At 46.3% G+C, this 25147-nt stretch overlaps 1 protein-coding gene and 3 long non-coding RNA genes across 8 annotated transcripts; 2 read left to right on the forward strand and 2 right to left on the reverse strand.

The window, feature by feature from the left end:
• Window positions 1–188: 188 nt before the first annotated feature.
• papolg (poly(A) polymerase gamma) lies at window positions 189–22291 on the forward strand. The gene is made up of 24 exons (XM_052513178.1): window positions 189–349; window positions 1444–1611; window positions 2082–2148; window positions 2297–2378; window positions 2485–2594; window positions 2914–2967; window positions 3717–3828; window positions 5494–5583; window positions 9969–10107; window positions 10587–10659; window positions 10843–10963; window positions 11639–11723; window positions 11828–11881; window positions 14444–14563; window positions 15530–15639; window positions 16165–16286; window positions 16639–16805; window positions 18626–18744; window positions 18993–19174; window positions 19381–19458; window positions 19645–19833; window positions 21515–21598; window positions 21734–21793; window positions 21928–22291. The coding sequence occupies exons 1-24, from the start codon at window positions 333–335 to the stop codon at window positions 22033–22035; spliced, it is 2511 nt and encodes an 836-aa protein (XP_052369138.1). The 5' UTR covers window positions 189–332; the 3' UTR covers window positions 22036–22291.
• LOC127927197 (uncharacterized) lies at window positions 5590–7963 on the reverse strand. 5 transcript variants are annotated; one of them, XR_008126588.1, is made up of 6 exons: window positions 7491–7963; window positions 7040–7131; window positions 6948–6993; window positions 6455–6822; window positions 6342–6387; window positions 5590–6118 (listed from the first exon to the last, which is right to left on the reverse strand). It is a non-coding gene; the product is annotated as an uncharacterized LOC127927197 (long non-coding RNA). The 5 variants fall into 5 exon arrangements; XR_008126589.1 differs by lacking the exons at window positions 5590–6118; window positions 6342–6387; window positions 6948–6993 and adding an exon at window positions 6134–6164 and having other exon boundaries at window positions 6455–6500; window positions 6547–6822; XR_008126590.1 differs by lacking the exons at window positions 5590–6118; window positions 6342–6387; window positions 6948–6993 and adding an exon at window positions 6235–6265 and having other exon boundaries at window positions 6455–6500; window positions 6547–6822.
• A 358-nt stretch (window positions 22292–22649) lies between the features above and the next one.
• On the reverse strand, window positions 22650–23820 carry LOC127927196 (uncharacterized). The gene is made up of 3 exons (XR_008126585.1): window positions 23781–23820; window positions 22876–23087; window positions 22650–22803 (listed from the first exon to the last, which is right to left on the reverse strand). It is a non-coding gene; the product is annotated as an uncharacterized LOC127927196 (long non-coding RNA).
• Window positions 22937–23472, forward strand: LOC127927195 (uncharacterized). The gene is made up of 3 exons (XR_008126584.1): window positions 22937–23076; window positions 23289–23358; window positions 23412–23472. It is a non-coding gene; the product is annotated as an uncharacterized LOC127927195 (long non-coding RNA).
• Window positions 23821–25147: the final 1327 nt, after the last annotated feature.

Below are 25147 nucleotides of genomic sequence, written 5' to 3' on the forward strand. Positions count from 1 at the left end.
TCCCTCAAAAACTCACTGGATTATTGATGAACAAGTTCTGTACCCATACGGTGGGTCGTGAGTATAACTACCGTATACATAATTGTATTGTAACAACTCAAAGTCAGTACACACAAAAAAAAAGTCCACTGCGGATGTTTATGGATTTATGACCGGAAATGATGACAGAATCTCACTGCGCAAAGCTTGTCGGGATACAGAGACGGCTTGAGCGCCATATTGGAGTGTAACTAACTAGCTATTGTTATAAATAGGGTCGGGGCTGCTGCTGGCTGAGTTTACATGTTTTCTACAAGTTTGTTCTAAGGAAAAGAGAAAGTTATCCGTTGGTCATGAAAGAAATGTCAGCGTAAGTTGCACACATACTTAAGACATTGTAATCTTGTTCACTCTTCAACATGTGTGTTGTTGTAGATATTCTATCATATTTCTAACGTTAGCTAGCTAGGCTAACACTGCTAGCTAGTTGCTAACGAACGGCTATCATCACAACAATGCGAGGCTGAGGGAGTTAGCGTAGCTAACAAAGGCCTAGCTATTTGGTGCATCTGTTAACTTGGCTAACTTGCTCCCCGACATCATATATATTTCTAAAGTAGCTTGATGACTCGATGTGTTTTTAGATGTTGTTGTTTTGTATTTTGATTGTAGCTAACTAACGTTATCTAGCTAATGGTTGATTAACGGTATTTTGTTTATAATCAGCGCTAGCTAACTTGTTAGCTAACGACGTTAACGTTAGAGCCTTTGAGTTCCTGTTTTATAACTAGATGGTCATATAGATGTATTGTTGTTAACGTGTGCTAGCTACCCGACTTAATAGCCAACGTTGTTGCTAACTAACTTGGTGACAAATGCGCTAACATTAGCTGGCTGGCTTATTTTGTTGTAAACGTCCCTGTCTGTGTAGTGACCTATACCAGGTAATTTGGAGCTTGCGTCCCGGCGTCATGTCCGACAGATACTGACCTCGTTAGTTACCTTTTTGTGCTTAATCTACCCAGACCAGCTCAATGAATGAAGCACCATCAAAGTAACTTTAAGTTAGTCCCCGGATTTGTGTGTTTGCTTTTCATCCAGTGTGTGCACTAAACATAGGATGGCTCTTCAAATACAAATATTGTTTATGGCATGTAGCTCACTATAGAGTAAATTTGGTGGCTTGGGGAAACAAAGCAAACAAAAATGATTGCTAACGTTTAGGTAGCTACGTGATAACTAGTAAACAGATTGCTCAAGAAAGTATTGACCTCAGGTGAATCAATGTAGTCAGGGATGAATTCCACAAAGCCTGGTCCGCTCAACTCCGTTGGTGGAGTTAATCAGGAACTTCCTTCACTGTTGCGTTTAGTCGGCTAGACTGCAAACTACTTTGAACAATTGAACAGGGCATCTATCATATCTATAACATAGTATTCCTCCTCTCTGTGTTGACTTGTACAGGAACAGTAACAGTATGCATGGCGGGCAGCAGCCTCAGAAACACTATGGCATTACCTCATCCATTAGCATGGCCTTCCCCAGGGAGGTGGACCATCAGTACACACACAAGCTCAGCGAGGCCATGAAACCCTTTGGGGTGTTTGAGGATGAGGACGAACTCAACCACAGGTGAGATGTCGTTCTCATGAAATAACGAAAAATGCCTGCACAGATCAATACTCTCATAGTTTATTTGTATTTTGTATTGTGCAATGTTTCCACCCGGAGGTCTTTGTCAGACTTAACCCAACTAAGTAAAAAAACTAAATATGTTTACTTACACGCCTGGGCCCTTATTCAAAAAGTTTCTGAGGAAGCGTGCTGATCGAGGATCAGCCCCCCAACTCTCCTTATAATCTTATTCATTAAGATCTGAAACATAAAACTGATCCTGTATCAGCCGCACTCAAGACTTTCAGTGAATACAGGCGCTGGTTGAAGTTGAGTGGTATTTGTTCATTTAGATGCCCTTTATTTTGCTGAAATGTTTTCCAGGTTAAAGAGTTACAGGTTTTTCATTCTTTTCATATGTGTGTTTGGCATATGCTGGGTTTCGTAGTGGACAGGTGAATTGATTGACATTATGCTACTTCCCACAGACTCGCAGTTCTTGGGAAGTTGAATACATTTGTCAAGGAATGGATTGCCGAGATCAGTGAAACGAAGGTAGGTTCCTTGAAGAACAACGATGACTGAACTGTGTGTGCATTAGTGGTTGCTTTACAGAGAGCAAATCATTCCTACTCTGCTATGATATCAATGGGAGAATGATGTCAATATCACTCAACATGTATTACACATGAATTCCCCTCAGAACCTCCCACCATCAGCGATAACCAATGTGGGGGGAAAGATCTTCACCTTTGGGTCTTACCGGCTTGGAGTTCACACTAAAGGTAAAGGTCCTATCCTGACTCTTAAAGAGAACATGTCTGCGTGAGACACCTGTTGTGTGCTGTCAAACGTGTAGCTAAGTTTTGTTTGTGTGTGTTTGCGTTGCAGGGGCGGATATTGATGCCTTGTGTGTATCGCCACGACACGTGGAGAGGACAGACTTCTTCGACTCATTCTTTGCAAAGCTCAAACTGCACGAAGAGATCAAAGACCTACGGGTGAGGTTAAATAAAAATTCTCAGGATAATATTCATATAGTTTTTTTAAATTTTTTATAGAGGAATCTCATATTTTATTGAACAGTGTGCGAGAGGATGACAGTGTAGGAAAAATTAAGAGCGATTGTGTCAAAAGGCAGTAGACCGGATTGTAACCTAAGTTGACACTGTAAATGTGCTGGAGGCCAAGGCATGACCACTAAAATTGCCAGTCCTCAAGATATTTTCTTAATGTATATTATGGCGATCATCTCTGTTCTGCTGTACCTTTGACTTGGCCTGTCAAATTGCTTTAAACATGACACACTTCTTCTTTCAGGCGGTGGAGGATGCCTTTGTACCTGTGATCAAATTCAAGTTTGACGGCATCGAGGTAAAGTGGTTTTGCGTGTACAAATGGTGTCTATTTCAACACTGAGATAGGTATACCATCAGAGTGGATTTTCACCAACCCAAATCTTTAACAGTGGAGCGAACACATTCATTCAACATTCACATCCAACACATTTACGTTCATATTGAACTAGAACAGAACCCAGGTCAGGCTGTAGATCAACCTCAACACAGTCTTCAAGTTAAGAACAGACCCTGGAAATGAGAGGTTTATGATGCACCTCGTTTCTGACCAATTTTTCACATATTTGAACAGAAAGCATAGGTAGCTATAGTATACTATTGGCAGAAACATAATTATAACATGATTATTATTTAATAATCACCCAAAATCACAATATCCTGTCGTAGATAATTAATAAAATTATTATTATTATAAATTAAAATATAATAATATATGCCATTTAGCAGACGCTTTTATCCAAAGCGTGCATACATTCTACGTATGGGTGGTCCCGGGAATCGAACCCACTACCCTGGCGTTACAAGCGCCATGCTCTACCAACTGAGCTACAGAAGGACCACTGATACAGACTAAGTAGTATTGGACCCCAAAATTTTATAATTCACAGACCTTCAATAGGAGTACTGATCTAGGATCATGTTTGGCCTCTTTTTTAAAGTCTTACTGAATTAGCGGGTGGTCCCACTTTATCCTAGATCTGTACTTCTTCTGAATTTGAGCCCAGTGTAATTAAATTGTACCTGCTCTGTCTTGTTGCTGGGCAGATTGACCTGCTGTTTGCGCGGCTGGCTCTGCAGTCCATCCCAGATAACCTGGATCTGAGAGGAGACTCCCACCTGAGGAACCTGGACATCCGCTGTATCCGCAGCCTCAATGGTACTAATGCTCTCTTCCTGGGGTGCGAATGCTCTCTTCCTGGGGTGCGAATGCTCTCTTCCTGGGGTGCGAATGCTCTCTTCCTGGGGTGCGAATGCTCTCTTCCTGGGGTGCGAATGCTCTCTTCCTGGGGTTCTAGTAGTAATAATCATACATGACATTTAGCTGATGCTTTTATCCAAAGCAACTTATGCAAGCATATGTTTTACACAGGAATTGTACCCACAACCCTTGGTGTTCAAACACTATTCTCTACCTACAAAGCCACACAGGACTAGTACATAGGCTTCAGAAAAGAAATGCTATTGCAACCTTTGCAATAAGGAATTGAGACTAAAAGCTCAAGAGAAGTTTCCAGTGTTTTAATACAAAGGATGCCATCAGCTGAGTACATGCATTTAGAAAGATCACAAAAGATCTGGTCTTCCCTCCTTGTAGGTGTCACCTCCACAGCTATACATTTTGTAATCCCAATGAGTTTCCCCTGCTTTCTCCTGTGGAGTGTCCATGGTCCTCTCTTTATTTAGCCAGATAGTCAGAATCACACCCCGTCCGTCTTCATTGTCCTGGGTCTGACCCTGCTCTCTGATCATAGGCAATTTCCTCTTATCTGATTAGGTCAGCCTTTCTAAATTAGCGTACACACAGTTTCATGTCCTGAACTCCATTAATACTCACAGTAATCATTCACTAAACAGGAGACAAACTATAGTTTATCTTGAAACATGTTACATTGTAATAGAATCCATCAACAGTAATATACTGAACAACCAATTAAGAGGGTATGAATACTTTCTGAAGGCAATGTACGTAGGAATATTAGATGGTACTACTTAGAACATTGTACTGTACTAGTATGTAGTAATACATGGTACTACTTAGTACTAGGACATAGTAATACATGGTACTACTTAGAACATTGTACTGTACTAGTATGTAGTAATACATGGTACTACTTAGTACTAGGACATAGTAATACATGGTACGACATAGAACCTCGTATTAGCACATGGTACTACATAGAACCAAGTACTAGTATGTGGTACTACATATAACCTAGTACATGGTACCACATTGAACCTAGTATGTAGTAATACTTGGTACTACATATATTACTACGTACTAGGTTCTATGGTACTACATGCATGGTACCCATACCTGTAGTCAGGTTAAACTCTGTTATAGTATAACACCATACCTGTAGTCAGGTTAAACTCTGTTATAGTATAACACCATACCTGAAGTCAGGTTAAACTCTGTTATAGTATAACACCATACCTGTAGTCAGGTTAAACTCTGTTATAGTATAACACCATACCTGTAGTCAGGTTAAACTCTGTTATAGTATAACACCATACCTGTAGTCAGGTTAAACTCTGTTATAGTATAACACCATACCTGTAGTCAGGTTAAACTCTGTTATAGTATAACACCATACCTGTAGTCAGGTTAAACTCTGTTATAGTATAACACCATACCTGTAGTCAGGTTAAACTCTGTTATAGTATAACACCATACCTGAAGTCAGGTTAAACTCTGTTACCCAACGACAGCACCAGCTTTGGAATGACATCAGTGTGGAACTAACACCCCTCCCTTTACTCTTGTTGTGAGCAATTAGACTTTTCTGAGACTAGTGATTTCTTCTCTCTCCTCCTCCTCCAGGCTGCAGAGTGACAGATGAGATCCTGTACTTGGTACCAAACAAGGAGAACTTCAGACTAACCCTGAGGGCTATCAAGCTGTGGGCCAAACGTGAGTCAGCACCTAGAATAGAATGTCATATATTTGTCATTTTATATCTACCATTTTAATATTATAGGCTGTAATGTATGATATTTAGCCAGACGCTTTTATCCAAAGTGGCTTAAAGTAATGGGTTGATACATTTTTCCGTATGGGTGGTCCTGAGAATGGAACACACTACCCGAGCATTGCAAGCACATACCACCCTGCATCCCACTGCTGGCTTGCCTCTGAAGCTAAGCAGAGTCTTTCTGGATGGGAGACCAGAAGCTGCTGGATGTGTTGTCGGAGAGCCAATAGGGGGAACTATTCCCTCTGGTCTAAGAAGATCCCAGGGCAGTGAAGGGGACGTTGCCCTGTGTAGGGTGCCATCTTTCGGGATGGGATGTGAAATGGGTGTCCTGACTCTCTGTGGTCACTAAAACTCCCATGGCACGAATCGTACGAGTAGGGGTGTTGACCCCGGGGGGGGGTCATGGCTAAATTCCCATCATGGCCACCTAATAATCCACCTCATTCCTAATTGGCATGTATCACACCTCACCTCTCTGCTGATAGCTGATGTGTGGTCATCGTGCATCACTCCTCACCTCTCCACTGATAGCTGATGTGTGGTGAGCGTGCTGAGCGTGCATCACTCCTCACCTCTCTACTGATAGCTGATGTGTGGTCATCGTGCATCACTCCTCACCTCTCCACTGATAGCTGATGTGGTGGCGTGCATCACTCCTCACCTCTCTACTGATAGCTGAACCCTCACTCCTCACCTCTCCACTGATAGCTGATGTGTGGTCATCGTGCATCACTCCTCACCTCTCCACTGATAGCTGATGTCACCTCTCCACTGATAGCTGATGTGTGGTCGTGCATCACTCCTCACCTCTCCACTGATAGCTGATGTGTGGTCATCGTGCATCACTCCTCACCTCTCCACTGATAGCTGATGTGTGGTGAGCGTGCATCACTCCTCACCTCTCCACTGATAGCTGATGTGTGGTCATCGTGCATCACTCCTCACCTCTCCTCTGATAGCTGATGTGTGGTGAGCGTGCATCACTCCTCACCTCTCCACTGATAGCTGATGTGTGGTCATCGTGCATCACTCCTCACCTCTCCACTGATAGCTGATGTGTGGTGAGCGTGCATCACTCCTCACCTCTCCTCTGATAGCTGATGTGTGGTCATCGTGCATCACTCCTCACCTCTCCACTGATAGCTGATGTGTGGTGAGCGTGCATCACTCCTCACCTCTCCACTGATAGCTGACTGATCACTCCTCACCTCTCTGCTTATAGCTGATGTGTGGTCATCGTGCATCACTCCTCACCTCTCTGCTGATAGCTGATGTGTGGTCATCGTGCATCACTCCTCACCTCTCCACTGATAGCTGATGTGTGGTGAGCGTGCATCACTCCTCACCTCTCTGCTGATAGCTGATGTGTGGTCATCGTGCATCACTCCTCACCTCTCCACTGATAGCTGATGTGTGGTCATCGTGCATCACTCCTCACCTCTCCACTGATAGCTGATGTGTGGTCATCGTGCATCACTCCTCACCTCTCCACTGATAGCTGATGTGTGGTGATCGTGCATCACTCCTCACCTCTCCACTGATAGCTGATGTGTGGTGAGCGTGCATCACTCCTCACCTCTCCACTGATAGCTGATGTGTGGTCATCGTGCATCACTCCTCACCTCTCCACTGATAGCTGATGTGTGGTCATGAGCGTGATAGCTGATGTGTGGTGAGCGTGCATCACTCCTCACCTCTCCCTGATAGCTGATAGCTGATAGCTGTGGTGGTCATCGTGCATCACTCCTCACCTCTCCACTGATAGCTGATGTGTGGTCATCGTGCATCACTCCTCACCTCTCCTCTGATAGCTGATGTGTGGTCATCGTGCATCACTCCTCACCTCTCCTCTGATAGCTGATGTGTGGTCATCGTGCATCACTCCTCACCTCTCCACTGATAGCTGATGTGTGGTCATCGTGCATTCTGTGTAAACAGCTGTGACTACATGGGCTGATAGAAAGTCACTATATAAATCTATTATAACCAGCTGAGTTACAGAGGACCTCTCTGTACATCTATTATAACCAGCTGAGTTACAGAGGACCTCTCTATACATCTATTATAACCACCATTGCAGACAGTTGACCCTGACGTGCTGTAGGGCACTGCGTGACGTGCTGTAGGGCACTGCGTGACGTGCTGTAGGGCACTGCGTGACGTGCTGTAGGGCACTGCGTGACGTGCTGTAGGGCACTGCGTGACGTGCTGTAGGGCACTGCGTGACGTGCTGTAGGGCACTGCGTGACGTGCTGTAGGGCACTGCGTGACGTGCTGTAGGGCACTGCGTGACGTGCTGTAGGGCACTGCGGGACGCGCTGTGTGGGCGCTGTGGGACACTGTGACGTGCTGTGGGGCGTGCTGTAGGGCACTGTGACGTGCTGTGGGGCACTGTGTGACGTGCTGTAGGGCACTGTGTGACGTGCTGTGGGACACTGTGTGACGTGCTGTAGGGCACTGTGTGACGTGCTGTAGGGCACTGTGTGACGTGCTGTAGGGCACTGTGTGACGTGCTGTGGGACACTGTGACGCGCTGTAGGGTGCTGTGTGGCTGTAGGGTGCTGTGGGCTGCTGTGTGACGTGCTGTAGGGCGCTGTGTGACGTGCTGTAGGGCACTGTGGAAAGTGATGTGCTGTAGGGCGCTGTGTGACGTGCTGTAGGGGCTGTAGGGTGTGTGACGTGCTGTGGGGCGCTGTGTGACGTGCTGTGTGGTGCTGTAGGGCGCTGTGTGACGTGCTGTGGGGCGCTGTGTGACGCGCTGTAGGGCGCTGTGTGACGCGCTGTGGGGCGCTGTGTGCTGTAGGGTGGGCGCTGTGTGACGCGCTGTAGGGCGCTGTGTGACGTGCTGTAGGGCGCTGTGTGACGTGCTGTAGGGCGCTGTGTGACGTGCTGTGGGGCGCTGTGTGACGTGCTGTGGGGCGCTGTGTGACGTGCTGTAGGGCGCTGTGTGACGTGCTGTAGGGCGCTGTGTGACGTGCTGTAGGGCGCTGCGTGACGTGCTGTAGGGCGCTGTGTGACGTGCTGTGGGGCGCTGTGTGACGTGCTGTAGGGCGCTGTGGGGCGCTGTGTGACGTGCTGTGGGGCGCTGTGTGACGTGCTGTGGGGCGCTGTGTGACGTGCTGTAGGGCGCTGTGTGACGTGCTGTGGGGCACTGTGTGACGTGCTGTGGGGCTGTGTGACGTGCTGTGGGACACTGTGTGACGTGCTGTGGGGCACTGTGACGTGCTGTGGGGCACTGTGACGTGCTGTGGGGCACTGTGACGCGCTGTGCTGTGGGACGCGCTGTAGGGTGCTGTGTGACGTGCTGTGTGACGTGCTGTGTGACGCGCTGTGTGTGGGGCGCTGTGTGGGGCGCTGTGTGACACGCTGTGTGGGGGCTGCTGTGGGGACGTGCTGTGGGACGTGCTGTAGGGCGCTGTGGGGCACTGTGGGGCACTGTGGGACGCGCTGTAGGGCTGTGTGACGTGCTGTGGGGCGTGCACTGTGTGACGCGCTGTAGGGCGCTGTGACGTGCTGTGGGACGCTGTAGGCACTGTGGGACACTGCTGCTGTGGGGCGCTGTGTGGGGCGCTGTGTGACGGGCTGTGGGGCGCTGTGTGACGGGCTGTGGGGCGCTGTGTGACGCGCTGTGTGGGGCGCTGTGTGACGCGCTGTGGGACGCGCTGTAGGGCGCACTGTGGGGCACTGTGTGACGTGTTGTAGGGCGCTGTGGGACGTGCTGTAGGGCACTGTGGGACACTGTGACGTGCTGTAGGGCGCTGTGGGACGTGCTGTAGGGCGCTGTGAGACGTGCTGTAGGGCACTGTGGGGCACTGTGACGTGCTGTAGGGCACTGTGTGACCGGTGACGTACTGTAGGGCACTGTGGGACGTGCTGTTGGGCACTGGGGCACTGTGTGACCGGGGATGTGCTGTGGGACGTGCTGTAGGGCACTGTGGGACGTGCTGTGGGGCACTGTGTGACCGGGGACGTGCTGTAGGGCACTGTGGGACGTGCTGTGGGGCACTGTGTGACCTGGGACGTGCTGTAGGGCGCTGTGGGACGTGCTGTAGGGCGCTGTGGGACGTGCTGTAGGGCGCTGTGGGGCGTGTTCATTGAGGCACACCTAACATTTCTAGATATATTTTAAGACTGCGAAACTAAATGTAGCTTTTATTTTGTACTTCCCCTTTTCTGACTGGTCTTTTCTGACTGGTCTTTTCTGTTTTGAACCTACTGAATATGACCCATTTTGTTAACACATTTTATGCACACATGAATGTTAGTTGCTTTGCAATAAAGCATCTGGTAAATGGCACATATGATTCTCCCTGTCCCCCAGGCCGTGGGATCTACTCCAACATGTTGGGCTTCCTGGGTGGTGTCTCCTGGGCCATGCTGGTAGCCAGGACCTGCCAGCTCTACCCCAACGCTGTGGCCGCCACTCTCGTACACAAGTTCTTCCTCGTCTTCTCCAAATGGTACACAAGGAGCCCCATACCCTCAATTTACATTCCACATCCAGGACTCACAAAGCATCTCAGAGCAGGAGAACTCATCTAGGATTGTGCCTTTTTTTAAATCACAATGTATAATGGAGACCTGACTCTAGATCAGCACTAATCTGAGGCACTGTGTATGGGCTCTGATTAGTTTAAATGGGTGATGATGATGTGGGCTCTGATTGGTTTAAATGGGTGATGATGATGTGGGCTCTGATTGGTTTAAATGGGTGATGATGATGATATGGGCTCTGATTGGTTTAAATGGGTGATGATGATGTGGGCTCTGATTGGTTTAAATGGGTGATGATGATGATATGGGCTCTGATTGGTTTAAATGGGTGATGATGATGTGGGTAGCCTGTATAGTCGATGACCCTGCTATGATAAAGAAACATTGTTGCTTTGAAATCTCCATTGTTTTGAAAGGATATCAATTCACTCAATCTGTTCTGTAGGGAATGGCCAAATCCTGTGCTTTTGAAACAGCCTGAAGACAGCAATCTGAATCTCCCTGTTTGGGATCCACGAGTAGGTGTCTGCTGTTGAGTTTGTGTGTGTGTGTGTGTTCAAGTTGCACAAATTCCACAAGAAATATATGGAATGAACAAAACAAATTGATAAAAATGCTTATTTTGAAGATTCTGTGTGTGTGTCTGTGGGAGATGAAGCTGCTCTTGCCCTGTGTCAACTCTCCTCTCCACCCGTCTCCAGGTGAATCCGTCAGACCGGTACCACCTGATGCCCATCATCACGCCAGCCTACCCCCAGCAGAACTCTACCTACAACGTCTCCTCTTCCACACGCACCATCATGAACGAGGAGTTCAAATACGGTGGGTACCTAACTCCTGATCTAGGATCAGGTCCCCCCACCACCATCCCTCTGTCCATATTATTGTGTTCATTATGAGCTAAAAGGCACAACTGATCCTGGTTCAGGCCACCAATACATAAATATTTAGGCAGATGTGACTGCGAGTCGCTTTGGATAAATGTGTCGGCTAAATGGCCAAAACAATCAATCAATATTTCTCCCTATATTTGCAGCAGGATTCGTCTCAAAATGCTTTCTTTTACATCCTATTATTACACTGTGCAGTGAGGAAGGCTTTGTGCTAATTCTGTATAGTGGTCCTGTATGACTCTGTTGATAGAACATGGTGGTGTTCATTCTAAATGTCTCATCTGGGAAACCTAGAAGTAGAATCTTGTGTAATTGTGTCAGATGTTTGATTATGTTCTGGGGGTATCTGAGGAGACCCTAACCAGCCTAGATAATTCTCCCCCCCTAAACAGAGACTCTCTCAGGAAAGCAATGGCCAAATGTCCCTTCCACTTCTGAAATCCAGAAGATGTGAAGTCCTGATTTGTCCAAATGATCAGTGAGGGGAGGGAAGGAAGTTCCTCGTTAATCGTTGCATCCCACATTCTGTTGACGGATGCTATGACACCTTCCTATGTTACATGCGTCTGTCCACAAGAGATGGCTAAATGTGTTCCACCAACAGGTCTCAGTGTTACAGATGACATCCTTCAGGGGAAAACCGACTGGTCCAAACTGTTCCAGCCACCCAACTTTTTCCTCAAGTACAAGTACGTATTTATATATATTTTTTAATGTTTAAAACTTTAATTGGTTATGAATGTTGTAATAGTTGGTGTTTATTTGCATGCCAATGTGTTTTTGTCTTTAACAGGCATTATATTGTTCTGACTGCCAGTGCATCCACAGAAGAAAACCAATTAGAATGGTAAGTGTTTACTTTTACACGGGAATGTGGCACTCCTAAAGTCCTACAAAATATCTGTGCATTTTACCCCCGGGCATTTTACCCCCGGGCATTTTACCCCGGGCATTTTAACCCAGGCAAACGAGTCAAACGGGTAAAAGCAACGCTTTTATTATGTTGACGAGATGGTCGAGCGACTGCTCTGACAATGGAAATACTTGTCCTCAAAGATGGAAGGCATTGGGCCTTTTATTTTTTATTTCACCTCTATTTAACCAGGTAGGCTAGTTGAGAACAAGTTCTCATTTACAACTGCGACCTGGCCAAGATAAATCATAGCAGTGTGAACAGACAACACAGAGTTACACATGGAGTAAACAATTAACAAGTCAATAACACAGTAGACAAAAAAGAGTCTATATACATTGTGCGCAAAAGGCATGAGGAGGTAGACTAATAATTACAATATTGCAGGGCCTGAATGAAATTGTTTGTTGTTTCCAGTGTTTGTTTTTTGCCAGGCATAATGTGACCCATGTGGTCCAAAAACCTTAGACTTTTGACTCAACTGTCCATAGAACATTCTTCATAGTCTTGATGATCATCCAGGTGCTTCCAGGTGTGTCAACTTGCTGGATGAGATGGGTTCTATTATGTCTGGCGAAAACCAAATCCTGCATTCCACAGTAAGAACCCCATACCAACGGTCAAGCGTTGTGGTGGTAGTGTGATGGTTTGGGGTCAGCATGGTGGTGGTAGTGTGATGGTTTGGGCATACTTTGCTGCCTCAGGACCTGGACGACTTGCTTTAATAAAAGGAACCATGAATTCTGCTCTGTATCAGAGAATTCTACAGGAGAATATCAGGCCATCCGTCTGTGAGCTGGAGCACATCTGGTTTATGCAATGATCCAAAACACACAATCAAGACTACATGAAAAGGGCTAAAAAAGCATCACATTTGAGGTTTTGGAATGGCCTAGTCAAAGTCCAGATCTACTCCCAATTGAAAACCCACAAATGTTGCTGAGTTAAACCAGTTCTGCATGGAAGAGTTGGCCAAAATTCCTCCACAGCAACGTGAGATACTGATCAACAACTACAGGAATCATGTGGTTGCTGTCATTGTAAGGTGGCAATTACTTTTTCACACCGGTGATTTGCATTGCACAATTTTGTTAATTTAAACTCAGGTTCCCTTTTATATAATATTAGGTTTTGATTGAAGATCTTATAACATTCAGTATCACAAATATACAAAAATAGAGGGAATCAGAAAGGGAGCAAATGCTTTTTCACACCACTATGTATTTGCACCCCTGTGTCACCTCTGGTTGCTATTTACAGCTGTGAGTCTTTCTGGGTCTCGGAAGAGCTTTGTGCACTGGGATTGTACAATATTTTAACATTGTTTTTAACATTCTTCAAGCTCTGACAAGTTGGTTGTTGACCATTGCTATACAACCGTTGAAGTTTTGCTGTAGATTTAAGACAATTTAACTGTAACTGGGCCACTCAGGAACATTCCATGTCTTTCTTGGTAAACAACTAGTGTATATCTGGCCTTGTTTTAGTTTATTCTCCTGCTGAAAGGTGAGTTTGTCTCCCAGTGTATGTAGGTAAGCAGACTAAACCAGGTTTTCCTCTAGGATTTTGCCTGAGCGTAGCTCAATTCGTTTTTTTTTTTTTTAACTCTCCAGTCATTGCCGATTACAAGCATACCCATAACATGATGCAGCCACCACCGTGCTTGAAAGTATGAAGACTGTGATGTGTTGAATTTGCCCCAAACATAAAGCTTTGTATTCAGAACATACTACAATTTTTGGGGCCTAATTTTTGGCAGTTTTATTTTACTGCCTTGTTGCAAACAGGATGCATGTTTTATAATATTTTAATTCTATACGGGCTTCCTTATCAATTTGTTTAGGTTAGTATTGTGGAGTAACTACATTGTTGATCCATCCTCTTTTCTCCCAATACGGCAATTCAACTCGAGCTGTTTTGGTCACAATTGGCCTCATTGTCAAATCCTTGAGCGGTTTCCTTCCTCTCCAGCAACTGAGTTAGGAAGTATGCCTGTATCTTTGTAGTGACTGGGTGTTTTGACATACCATCCAACTTCACCATTCTCAAAGGGATATTCAATTTCTGCTTTCTTTTTTTTTTTTAAACAGATCTACCAATAGGTGCCCTTCTTTACGAGGCATTGGAAAACTTCCCTTTTAATTTGTAAACATTTAAAGAAACAACATTCACTTAGACATTATGGGTCTTGTGTGTAGGCCAGTGACACAAACGTAACTTTATCATATTTAAATTCATGCTGTAACTCAATAAAATGTGTAAAAAGTCAAGGAGTGTGTCAATATTATTCCTTCAGAAAGTATTCAAATAGACGTTCACAACATTTTCAGAAACATAAACATAAAGCTTTATACAATAAGTTCTCGTCATGACTGGATAAATGGAATGCTCAAAGGCGCTAACAAGGCGTCCATTCTAAAAGGTGGCCCAAATCTAAAGATATGTCTTTGACCCCAGTAATGTTATTTAACCTCCTGTCTGTTCCTCTCCCTCTAGGATTGGTCTGGTGGAGTCTAAGATCCGTGTCCTGGTGGGGAACCTGGAGAGGAATGAGTACATCACCCTGGCACACGTCAACCCCACATCCTTCCCCGGGAACAAGGAGAGCTGTAGCGAGTGAGTCTTCAGACTACACACCTTTGAACTTTGAAGGCACCAGAAATATTGGGGTTGTGTTCATTAGGGCACAAGACGGAAACCTTTTTAAACCTTTTTGCACTGAGAGAGTTTATATTGCATGGCCTTGTGCCCTGCGTCGGTGGATATTTCACTTAATGGAATACTTTGAGGTTTTGGCACTGAGGCACTTTATCTACTGGCGCAGAGTCAGATGAACTCGTGAATATCATTTTGCGTGCAGTTTGAAGGAAGTTGCTAATTAGCGCTAGCGCAATTGCTAACTACAATTAGCACAATGACTGGAAGGCTTCGTTACGCTAACACTAGTTAGCATTTTTACATATACATTTTTAGTAATTTAGCAAACACTCTTATCCATAGCGACGTAGTTATTGGATCGATCTTAAGGTAGCTAGGTGAGACAACCACATCTTAGTCATAGTAATTACGTTTTTCCTCAAAGTAGCGACAAGCAAAGTCTGTGCTAGTCGGAGAAGTGCTAGTGCAATGCAGGCAAGGGTGTTTGTTTTTTAGTGAGACACCCCACAGGGCGAACTGACCCAAGCTACCACCAGGGAGCACATGGAGACGATTTGGATCTTGTCTGTCTTGAATGATCAGATTGAAGCATTTTTAGATGTTTGGTAAATGTCAGACAAATATACCCAGCTGATGTTAGTGGTGGGTCTTCCAACAGGAACCAGTTTATCTCCTTGTACCCAGCTGATGTTAGTGGTGGGTCTTCCAACAGGAACCAGTTTCTCCTTGTACCCAGCTGATGTTAGTGGTGGGTCTTCCAACAGGAACCAGTTTATCTCCTTGTACCCAGCTGATGTTAGTGGTGGGTCTTCCAACAGGAACCAGTTTATCTCCTTGTACCCAGCTGATGTTAGTGGTGGGTCTTCCAACAGGAACCAGTTTATCTTCTTGTACCCAGCTGATATTTGTGTTGTCTTCCAAAAGGAACGAGTTTGTCTCCATGTGGTTCATTGGAATCATCTTCAAGAAAGTGGAGAACGCAGAGAGCGTCAACATCGACCTGACCTACGACATCCAGTCCTTCACAGATACAGGTAATACCACACACGCACTCGCACGGTTAGTTCACCCAAATTACAAAATGGCCTATTGGTTTCCTTCGGCTGTAACAGACTGCTGACAACAGTCCATGCTTTGGTTTAGTTTCCCCGGCACTGTTATCACATGCTCACGTTTTAGCATTTGTGGCACAAATCCCATTCAAGTCATGGGGCTGATATTAGCATTTTTGGCGCATTATGTTCAAATCATCTATAAGTGATTTCGTTGAGCTTCACAATCAATTCTAGATACTTTTGGATGATTTGAATATGAAAAATGCTAATAGCGGTCCCATGACTTGAATGGGATTTGTGCCACAAATGCTAAAACGTTAGCATGTGGTAACCGTGCCAGGGAAACTAAACCAAAGCATGAATTGCTGTCAAATTGTGTCTGTAGAACTGCTTCTATGCTAAAGAAACTAATGTGTAATTTAATCATTTGAGTCAACTATCCCTTTTACACCTGTCTATGCTGGTAGAGGGAGTTCTAAATGACCCCATGACCCCTTTCTGCAGTTTACAGGCAGGCCAACAACATCAACATGCTGAAGGATGGGATGAAGATCGAAGCGACGCACGTGAAGAAGAAGCAGCTCCACCAGTACCTTCCTGTTGAGCTGGTGCAGAGGAAGAAGAGGGTAGGAAGGATGCTCTCTTCAGGCAGAGGCTCTAGCTCCATTCCTTTTCTGACATTCCTTGTCTCCTTCTCAACCCCTATTTCAAGGGCCCTCCCCTCGGCCCTTGTTCTCAATGCGTTTTGAAAAGGGGGCCAGGAGAGGGGATATTGAGGGGAGCTACATTGAGAAAAGCCAATGTGATATATGTAGTTTAGATATATATATATATATATATATTTATATTTATATTTATTTAAGAAATGCATTTGAACAAATCACCATCATGTGATTGGCTTTGTATTTAAGTTTTCTCTCCTTGTCCCTCTGGCTTCCCCCTCTCCACACCCATCTTTCCCCACTGCCCTCCCTACAGAGCATAGTGGAGCTGAACCGTAACTCCAACGGCGGGAGTTCCAAGCGGTCCTCTCTCGACGGCAGTCAGCTGGACAGTTCCAGAGACACTGACTCCGGGACTCCCTTCAGCTCTCCCACCTCCGCCTGCAAGCCGTCCAGGCCGGCCGCCTCAGACACAGACGACAGGTGGGTACTCCTCGCGTAGAACGGTGGGAGAACAAGGGAGACTTGTATAGTTAAGCAATAAGGCACGACGGGGGGTGGTATATGGCAAATATACCACGGCTAATGGCCGTTCTTACGCACAACGCAAAGTGGAGTGCCTGGATACAGCTCTTAGTCGTGGTATATTGGCCGTATACCACAAACCCCCAATGTGCCCTGTTGCTATTATAAACTGGTTACCAACGTAATTACAGCAGTAAAAATACATGTTTTGTCATACCCGTGGTATACGGTCGGATATACCACAGCTGTCAGCCAATCAGCATTCAGGACTCGAGCCACCCACTTTATAATATGTTCAAGGCTACAGCAGAAGATCGGTCACATGTAGGTTATGCTTGTACCTCATCACTACTGAACATAATGGTACCGTTTGACACTAGAAGTTTTAGGATTTTGTTTCCTGAATAATGTATTATTCCCAGATACAATTTACAAAATAAATGAAATGTGTATTTTTATCATTTCATGTTCCTTGTTTCAGGTCATCATAACATGTATAACTTAATAGCGCAATCATCTTGTTGTTCTGTCCTGTGCAGTTTGACACCCCCAAGCTGCCAGCCAATCATCTTGTTGTTCTGTCCCGTGCAGTTTGACACCCCCCAAGCTGCCAGCCAATCATCTTGTTGTTCTGTCCCGTGCAGTTTGACACCCCCCAAGCTGCCAGCCAATCATCTTGTTGTTCTGTCCCGTGCAGTTTGACACCCCCCAAGCTGCCAGCCAATCATCTTGTTGTTCTGTCCCGTGCAGTTTGACACCCCCCAAGCTGCCAGCCAATCATCTTGTTGTTCTGTCCCGTGCAGTTTGACACCCCCCAAGCTGCCAGCCAATCATCTTGTTGTTCTGTCCTGTGCAGTTTGACACCCCCCAAGCTGCCAGCCAATCATCTTGTTGTTCTGTCCCGTGCAGTTTGACACCCCCCAAGCTGCCAGCCAATCATCTTGTTGTTCTGTCCCGTGCAGTTTGACACCCCCAAGCTGCCAGCCAATCATCTTGTTCTGTTGCAGTTTGCTGCCAGCCAATCATCTTGTTGTTCTGTCCTGTGCAGTTTGACACCCCCCAAGCTGCCAGCCAATCATCTTGTTGTTCTGTCCTGTGCAGTTTGACACCCCCATGCTGCCAGCCAATCATCTTGTTGTTCTGTCCTGTGCAGTTTGACACCCCCCAAGCTGCCAGCCAATCATCTTGTTGTTCTGTCCTGTGCAGTTTGACACCCCAGCCAATCATCTTGTTGTTCTGTCCCGTGCAGTTTGACACCCCCCAAGCTGCCAGCCAATCATCTTGTTGTTCTGTCCCGTGCAGTTTGACACCCCCAAGCTGCCAGCCAATCATCTTGTTGTTCTGTCCTGTGCAGTTTGACACCCCCCAAGCTGCCAGCCAATCATCTTGTTGTTCTGTCCTGTGCAGTTTGACACCCCCCAAGCTGCCAGCCAATCATCTTGTTGTTCTGTCCTGTGCAGTTTGACACCCCCCAAGCTGCCAGCCAATCATCTTGTTGTTCTGTCCTGTGCAGTTTGACACCCCCCAAGCTGCCAGCCAATCATCTTGTTGTTCTGTCCTGTGCAGTTTGACACCCCCCAAGCTGCCAGCCAATCATCTTGTTGTTCTGTCCTGTGCAGTTTGACACCCCCCAAGCTGCCAGCCAATCATCTTGTTGTTCTGTCCCGTGCAGTTTGACACCCCCCAAGCTGCCAGCCAATCATCTTGTTGTTCTGTCCCGTGCAGTTTGACACCCCCCAAGCTGCCAGCCAATCATCTTGTTGTTCTGTCCTGTGCAGTTTGACACCCCCCAAGCTGCCAGCCTCTCTGTTTGTGGAGAACAGCTCCTCGGTGCCAGACGTCTCTCCACCCAGGGCCGATCAGGAGAAGGGGTCGTCCATCCCCGTCATTGGATCAAGTGAGTGTCCAGCGTTCGTCTCTCCTCTCAGATATACATGGTCATGGTGTTGTTGAAAGTCACTGCTGTGAAAAAGGACACTAAAGGAGTGTTGAAATGTGGTTGATTGAGAGGGGAGACTGATTGGGTTATCAACCTTTCTCTCCCCCCTCGCTCTTTTTCCCCCCCTCATTTCTCTCACTCCTTTCTCTCTTTCTCCCTTGCCTTCTCTTTCTCCTAACCTCCTCTTTCCTCCTCTCTCCCTCTAGAGTCCAAGCCCTCTGCCCCAACTGGCCCAGTCGGTAGCACCATTCCTACAGTAGTGGGTAGGAGCGTGGTCTCTCACCCTGGCAGTACCAACACTACAGAGCAGAACCAGAACGGATCCAAGAGACTCCACTCCCCTACGCTGGAGGATCAGTCCAAGAGGCTGAAAGACAGCGCAGAGCCGGTGAGTTGAATTTGTATTGTAAAATGAATTCCCCCGACTCCCCAGAACACCGGTTACATCTAGATTACTCAACAGAACCATGGAAACGTATTGCAGGTTTGCTAGAGCTCCCGTAGAAAACAATGACTCCTGTCAGTTTGAACAGAAACGATGTGCACCGGTCATGGTGCACACACACTCTTATCGTCTCTGTCCTTTGTGTACAGCTGGCTGATGTCTTGACCTTCAAGGAGCCGTTCCCTCCATCTGGCGACGGCAGGGAGCAAGGGGACGGAGTCCAAGTGGTGAGAACCCCTGTTTTACCCCCCCTCCCCGTTAAACGGGATTCAAGAAATACACACGACAGCCCCACACAATACCCAATTTAAAAAAAGACAAAATGTCCTTTGTTGGTGTGAATGCCACTTTGTGATTTTGACACAGAACACAACTTGAATGTTCAGTCACTCATTGGGTTTTTTCACCCCCAGGTGAGTCCTCCAGCAGGCAGCACCATTCCTACAGTAGTAGGCAGGAGCGTTGTACCCTGCCTGGGCTCCTCTAGAGATACATCCAGCCCGACAGAGCAGAACCAGAACGGAGCCACCGCTGCAGCCAAGAGACCTCACTCCCCCACACAGGACGGACCCCCCAAGAGGATACGAGACCCTGCAGATCTGGTGAGGAGAGGGAGTGGTCCCTGGATGGATATGTCACATCCAGACTAAATCCTGCCAAATGCTTCGTAGACTTACAGTGAAATGCTTTCTTATGACTTATTTTCCAACCATGCAGAGATAAAGATCAAATATGAGGAATAAATACAAAGTGGATAACAATGAGTAAAAATAACATGGATATATATATATACAGGAAGTAGAGGGTAATAACAGGGCTATATACAGGAAGTAGTGGGTAATAACAGGGCTATATACAGGAAGTAGTGGGTAATAACAGGGCTATATACAGGAAGTAGCGGGTAATAACAGGGCTATATACAGGAAGTAGCGGGTAATAACAGGGCTATATACAGGAAGTAGAGGGTAATAACAGGGCTATATACAGGAAGTGGAGGGTAATAACAGGGCTATATACAGGAAGTGGAGGGTAATAACAGGGCTATATACAGGAAGTGGAGGGTAATAACAGGGCTATATACAGGAAGTGGAGGGTAATAACAGGGCTATATACAGGAAGTGGAGGGTAATAACAGGGCTATATACAGGAAGCAGAGGGTAATAACAGGGCTATATACAGGAAGTAGAGGGTAATAACAGGGCTATATACAGGAAGTAGAGGGTAATAACAGGGCTATATACAGGAAGTAGCGGGTAATAACAGGGCTATATACAGGAAGTAGCGGGTAATAACAGGGCTATATACAGGAAGTAAAGGGTAATAACAGGGCTATATACAGGAAGTAGCGGGTAATAACAGGGCTATATACAGGAAGTAGCGGGTAATAACAGGGCTAGATACAGGAAGTAGCGGGTAATAACAGGGCTAGATACAGGAAGTAGCGGGTAATAACAGGGCTATATACAGGAAGTAGTCTTCCGTGGTAATAACAGGGCTATATACAGGAAGTAGCGGGTAATAACAGGGCTATATACAGGAAGTAGCGGGTAATAACAGGGCTATATACAGGAAGTAGCGGGTAATAACAGGGCTATATACAGGAAGTAGCGGGTAATAACAGGGCTATATACAGGAAGTAGAGGGTAATAACAGGGCTATATACAGGAAGTAGAGGGTAATAACAGGGCTATATACAGGAAGTAGAGGGTAATAACAGGGCTATATACAGGAAGTAGAGGGTAATAACAGGGCTATATACAGGAAGCAGCGGGTAATAACAGGGCTATATACAGGAAGTAGCGGGTAATAACAGGGCTATATACAGGAAGTGGAGGGTAATAACAGGGCTATATACAGGAAGTAGAGGGTAATAACAGGGCTATATACAGGAAGTAGAGGGTAATAACAGGGCTATATACAGGAAGTAGCGGGTAATAACAGGGCTATATACAGGAAGTAGCGGGATAATAACTGGGCTATATACAGGAAGTAGAGGGTAATAATTTCCTGTAAGCTTCCGGATTAGTGTCCCACTCATTGAAAGCAGCAGCTCTAGTCTTCCGTGTGTATGTTGCCTGTAATCCACTGTTTCTGGTTGGGATATGTATGTACGGTCACTGTGGGGGCGACGTCGTCGATGCATTTATTAATCACCCTTTTCACTATTGTCTCACTGGAGCTGTATAAATATTTTAAAAAATTGAGGGAAAACGTTTTTGCACAGGTTAATGAGGTCATGATGTTGTCAAGTCTCTCACTTTCTCTCCCTCTCTCTCTCTCCAGCTGGTGTCCGGTGATGACTCTGCATTCAAGGAGCCGTTCCCTTTATCTAGCGACGGCCAGGAGCAAGGGGACGGAGTGAACGTCGTGAGTACCCTCCTTTCAACCCACTGCACTCCGAACACCAACTGAACTCTGGAAATACACACCTCACATTATTCAGAGATTATGTCAGTCGATTATTGCATTTCATACATTTTTTTGTTTTGTTTCTCGTAACAGGAAAGTCTTGGAGGGGTAAAGGCTATGCCTATTCCAACTATCGACACATCAAGAACACAGGTACTTGATTTTTTTATTAGCTAGAATGCATGAAAGAAGTCTTCAAATTAATAGTTGATTTTGAAATCTTATAATATGTGTGTCTGTGTTCATGCATGTGCGTGTGTGTGTGTGTGTGTGTGTCCATTCTCCAGAGACTTCCCAGTATGGAGCTGCCAGACGTGACTTCTCCCCTCCCCAGCAGTAACCACCAGCGGGTGGTTAAGAACTCAATCAGACTAGCCCTCAACAGGCACAGGTAACGCCCCCAAACCCCTTCCTTCACGAGGCCAGGACCTACAACACGGACTAGCTCCAGACCTGAGAGATCCAAAATCAAGACGACTGTGGTGAAACCTAGTGAGGAAGCCGATTTTTAACTCTCCCGCTCACCCCACCCTGTCACTGGACGATGTGCAACGACAGTCCCTTGTTCCCCCCAAAAAATGTCATCTCTGTTTCTATGGTCCCCTTCCCAGTTGAGCCTGAAGCAGAAATTAAAATGCTGATTTAAGATTGGGTTGGAGAAGAGTTGGATTTATTTATTTATTTTTTGTACATTTCCCCCCTCTTCCTTTACTGTGTGTAGTTTTAAATGGCCTTAACGTGTCGATGCTTGCTACTACACCTGTCTGTACCACACTGATGTTTTGACAAATGGAGAAGTTCTACAGTAGGTGTAGTTTATTGTACATAGCTCGTCTTTAAAAAAGAAAAAAAAAGAATCACAGACGTTTAGTCTAATCCATACAGCTGTTATAGTTTTATGATCTAAAATGAAAAGAGAAAAAAAAGTTTAAAAAATGTATTGTCCCCCCCCACTGTTTGTCAACCACATTACAACGTGACCTTGATAGCCAATCTCAGCCTTCCCACCCAGTAGACTCAGCAACTTGGGTTGTGTTCATTTGGGCCCAACATATGAAAATGTTTTGCAACAGAAACCTGAAATGAGCATTCCTTTTTGGATAAGTTCAGATGGTACCTCCCTTTTTTCTTCCTGTATATTCCCCCCTCTTGGTTAACAGCACCTCCTGTGTATATCCCCCTCTAGGTTAACAGGACCTCCTGTGTATATCCCCCTCTAGGTTGGTTAACAGGACCTCCTGTGTATATCCCCCCTCTAGGTTAACAGGACCTCCTGTGTATATCCCCCCCCTCTAGGTTAACAGGACCTCCTGTGTATATCCCCCCTCTAGGTTAACAGCACCTCCTGTGTATATCCCCCCTCTAGGTTAACAGGACCTCCTGTGTATATCCCCCCTCTAGGTTAACAGCACCTCCTGTGTATATCCCCCCTCTAGGTTAACAGGACCTCCTGTGTAGGACCTAAGACCAATGTGTCACAGGACCTGTTGGACTATCCCCCTCTAGGTTAACAGGACCTCCTGTGTATATCCCCCCTCTAGGTTAACAGGACCTCCCCTCTAGGTTAACAGGACCTCCTGTGTATATCCCCCTCTAGGTTAACACAGGACCTAGGTTAACAGGACCTCCTGTATATGCCCCCCTCTAGGTTAACAGGACCTCCTGTGTATATCCCCCCTCTAGGTTAACAGGACCTCCTGTGTATATCCCCCCTCTAGGTTAACAGGACCTCCTGTGTATATCCTAACAGGACCTGTATATCCCCCTCTAGGTTAACAGGACCTCCTGTGTATATCCCCCCTCTAGGTTAACAGGACCTCCTGTGTATATCCCCCTCTAGGTTAAACAGCTAGGTTAACCTCCTGTAGGTTATATCCCCCTCTAGGAACTGGTTAACAGGACCTCCTGTGGTCTGGGTTACAGGACCTCCTGTGTATGCCCCCCCCCCCCTCTAGGTTAACAGGACCTCCTGTGTATGCCCCCCCCTGGACTAGGACTGGTTAACAGGACCTCCTGTGTGGTTGGTTGCCCCCCAGGTTGGTTAACAGGACCTCCTGTGTATGCCCCCCCCCCCCTCTAGGTTGGTTAACAGGACCTCCTGTGTATGCCCCCCTACCCCCTCTAGGTTGGTTAACAGGACCTCCTGTGTATGCCCCCCCCCCCCCCTCTAGGTTAGCAGGACCTCCTGTGTATGCCCCCCAATGCCCCCTCTAGGTTGGTTAACAGGACCTCCTGTGTATGCCCCCCCAGGTTGGTGAACAGGACCTCCTGTGTATGCCCCCCCACCCCCTCTAGGTTGGTTAGCAGGACTTCCTGTGTATGCCCCCCCCACCCCCCTCTTGGTTAGCAGGACCTCCTGTGTACGTCCTCCCTCTTCGTTAAAGGGTCTCCTGTATGTTCTCTCTCAAGCTTTGACACCCACTAGAATAGAGAACCAACTCTCCTGGAGATCTACTGGGTATTGTAGGCTTTTGCTCCAGCCCTGCACTAGATTCACACACCTGATACAGCCAACCAGGGTCCTGAGGGGCAGATCATTAGTAGAATCAGGTGTTTTATAGTAGGGCTGGAACACAACCCTGCGTGCGGTAAGCTGCTGTTCCCCAGACAGCTCTAGAACCCAGGGAATGTACTAAACATGAGGGACTGGATGGTTGTGTTGCTAGCAGGGTCATGGTTGTGAAGTGGTTCACAGCTGGATTTGTGTTACGGAAAGGGTTTCAAGCTTTTGCTGGTGTGTGTGTGTGTGTGTGAGGATGTTGGTGTACATGAGTTAGTGTGTGTGTTGTAATTCCCTCAGTGTGGGGTGTTGATCCTCTGCACCTCCCGTGGAGGTTCTTAAACATGGCGTCTCCTGGGGTCATCCTGGGCTGAGTCCCAAATAGCACCCTATTCTATATATAGTGTACTACTTTTGACCAGCGCCATAAACGGCCCTGGTCAATAAGGTCCTGGTCAATAGAAGTGTCCTCTGTAGGGAATAGGGTGCAATTTCAGATGCAGTCTGGTCGAGGAGTTGACCTCTCAAATAAAATTTCAGGACTCATACTCACAACATTTCTGAGTACGAGTGCTGATCTAGGATCAGGTCCCCCTTGTCTATATAATGTTGTTCGTTTTAAGCAATCAGGCACGAGCGGGTGTGGTATACGGCCAATATTCTGCGGCTATGGGCTGTTCTTATGCGCAACGAGGAGGGCCTGGACACAGCCCTTAGCCGTTGGTATACTGTCCATATTCCACAAACCCCTGAGGTGCTTTATTGCTATTATAAGCTGATTATCAACGTAATTACAACAGTAAAAAAATAAATGTTTTGTCATAACCGTGGTATACGGTCTGATATACCACGGATGTCAGCCAATCAGCATTCAGGGCTTGAACCACACAGCTTATCTGATTTTTAAACGTCAAAACTGACTGTAGATCAGCTGTGGTGCTCTGAGGCCCTATTGAGTACAAGCCCTGCTCTCTGTTAAACAGTGATCTCTCTCTCTCTCTCTCCAT

The sequence above is a fragment of the Oncorhynchus keta genome, unplaced genomic scaffold, assembly GCF_023373465.1.
Source record: "Oncorhynchus keta strain PuntledgeMale-10-30-2019 unplaced genomic scaffold, Oket_V2 Un_contig_972_pilon_pilon, whole genome shotgun sequence".
Classification (NCBI taxonomy): domain Eukaryota; kingdom Metazoa; phylum Chordata; class Actinopteri; order Salmoniformes; family Salmonidae; genus Oncorhynchus; species Oncorhynchus keta.

Excerpts from the sequence above, each read along its gene's own strand:
- papolg (XM_052513178.1), top strand. Across the intron at positions 11,724-11,827 it reads AACTTTTTCCTCAAGTACAA|GCATTATATTGTTCTGACTG; the intron begins GTACGTATTTAT and ends TGTCTTTAACAG. Across the intron at positions 16,806-18,625 it reads GCCTCAGACACAGACGACAG|TTTGACACCCCCCAAGCTGC; the intron begins GTGGGTACTCCT and ends TGTCCTGTGCAG.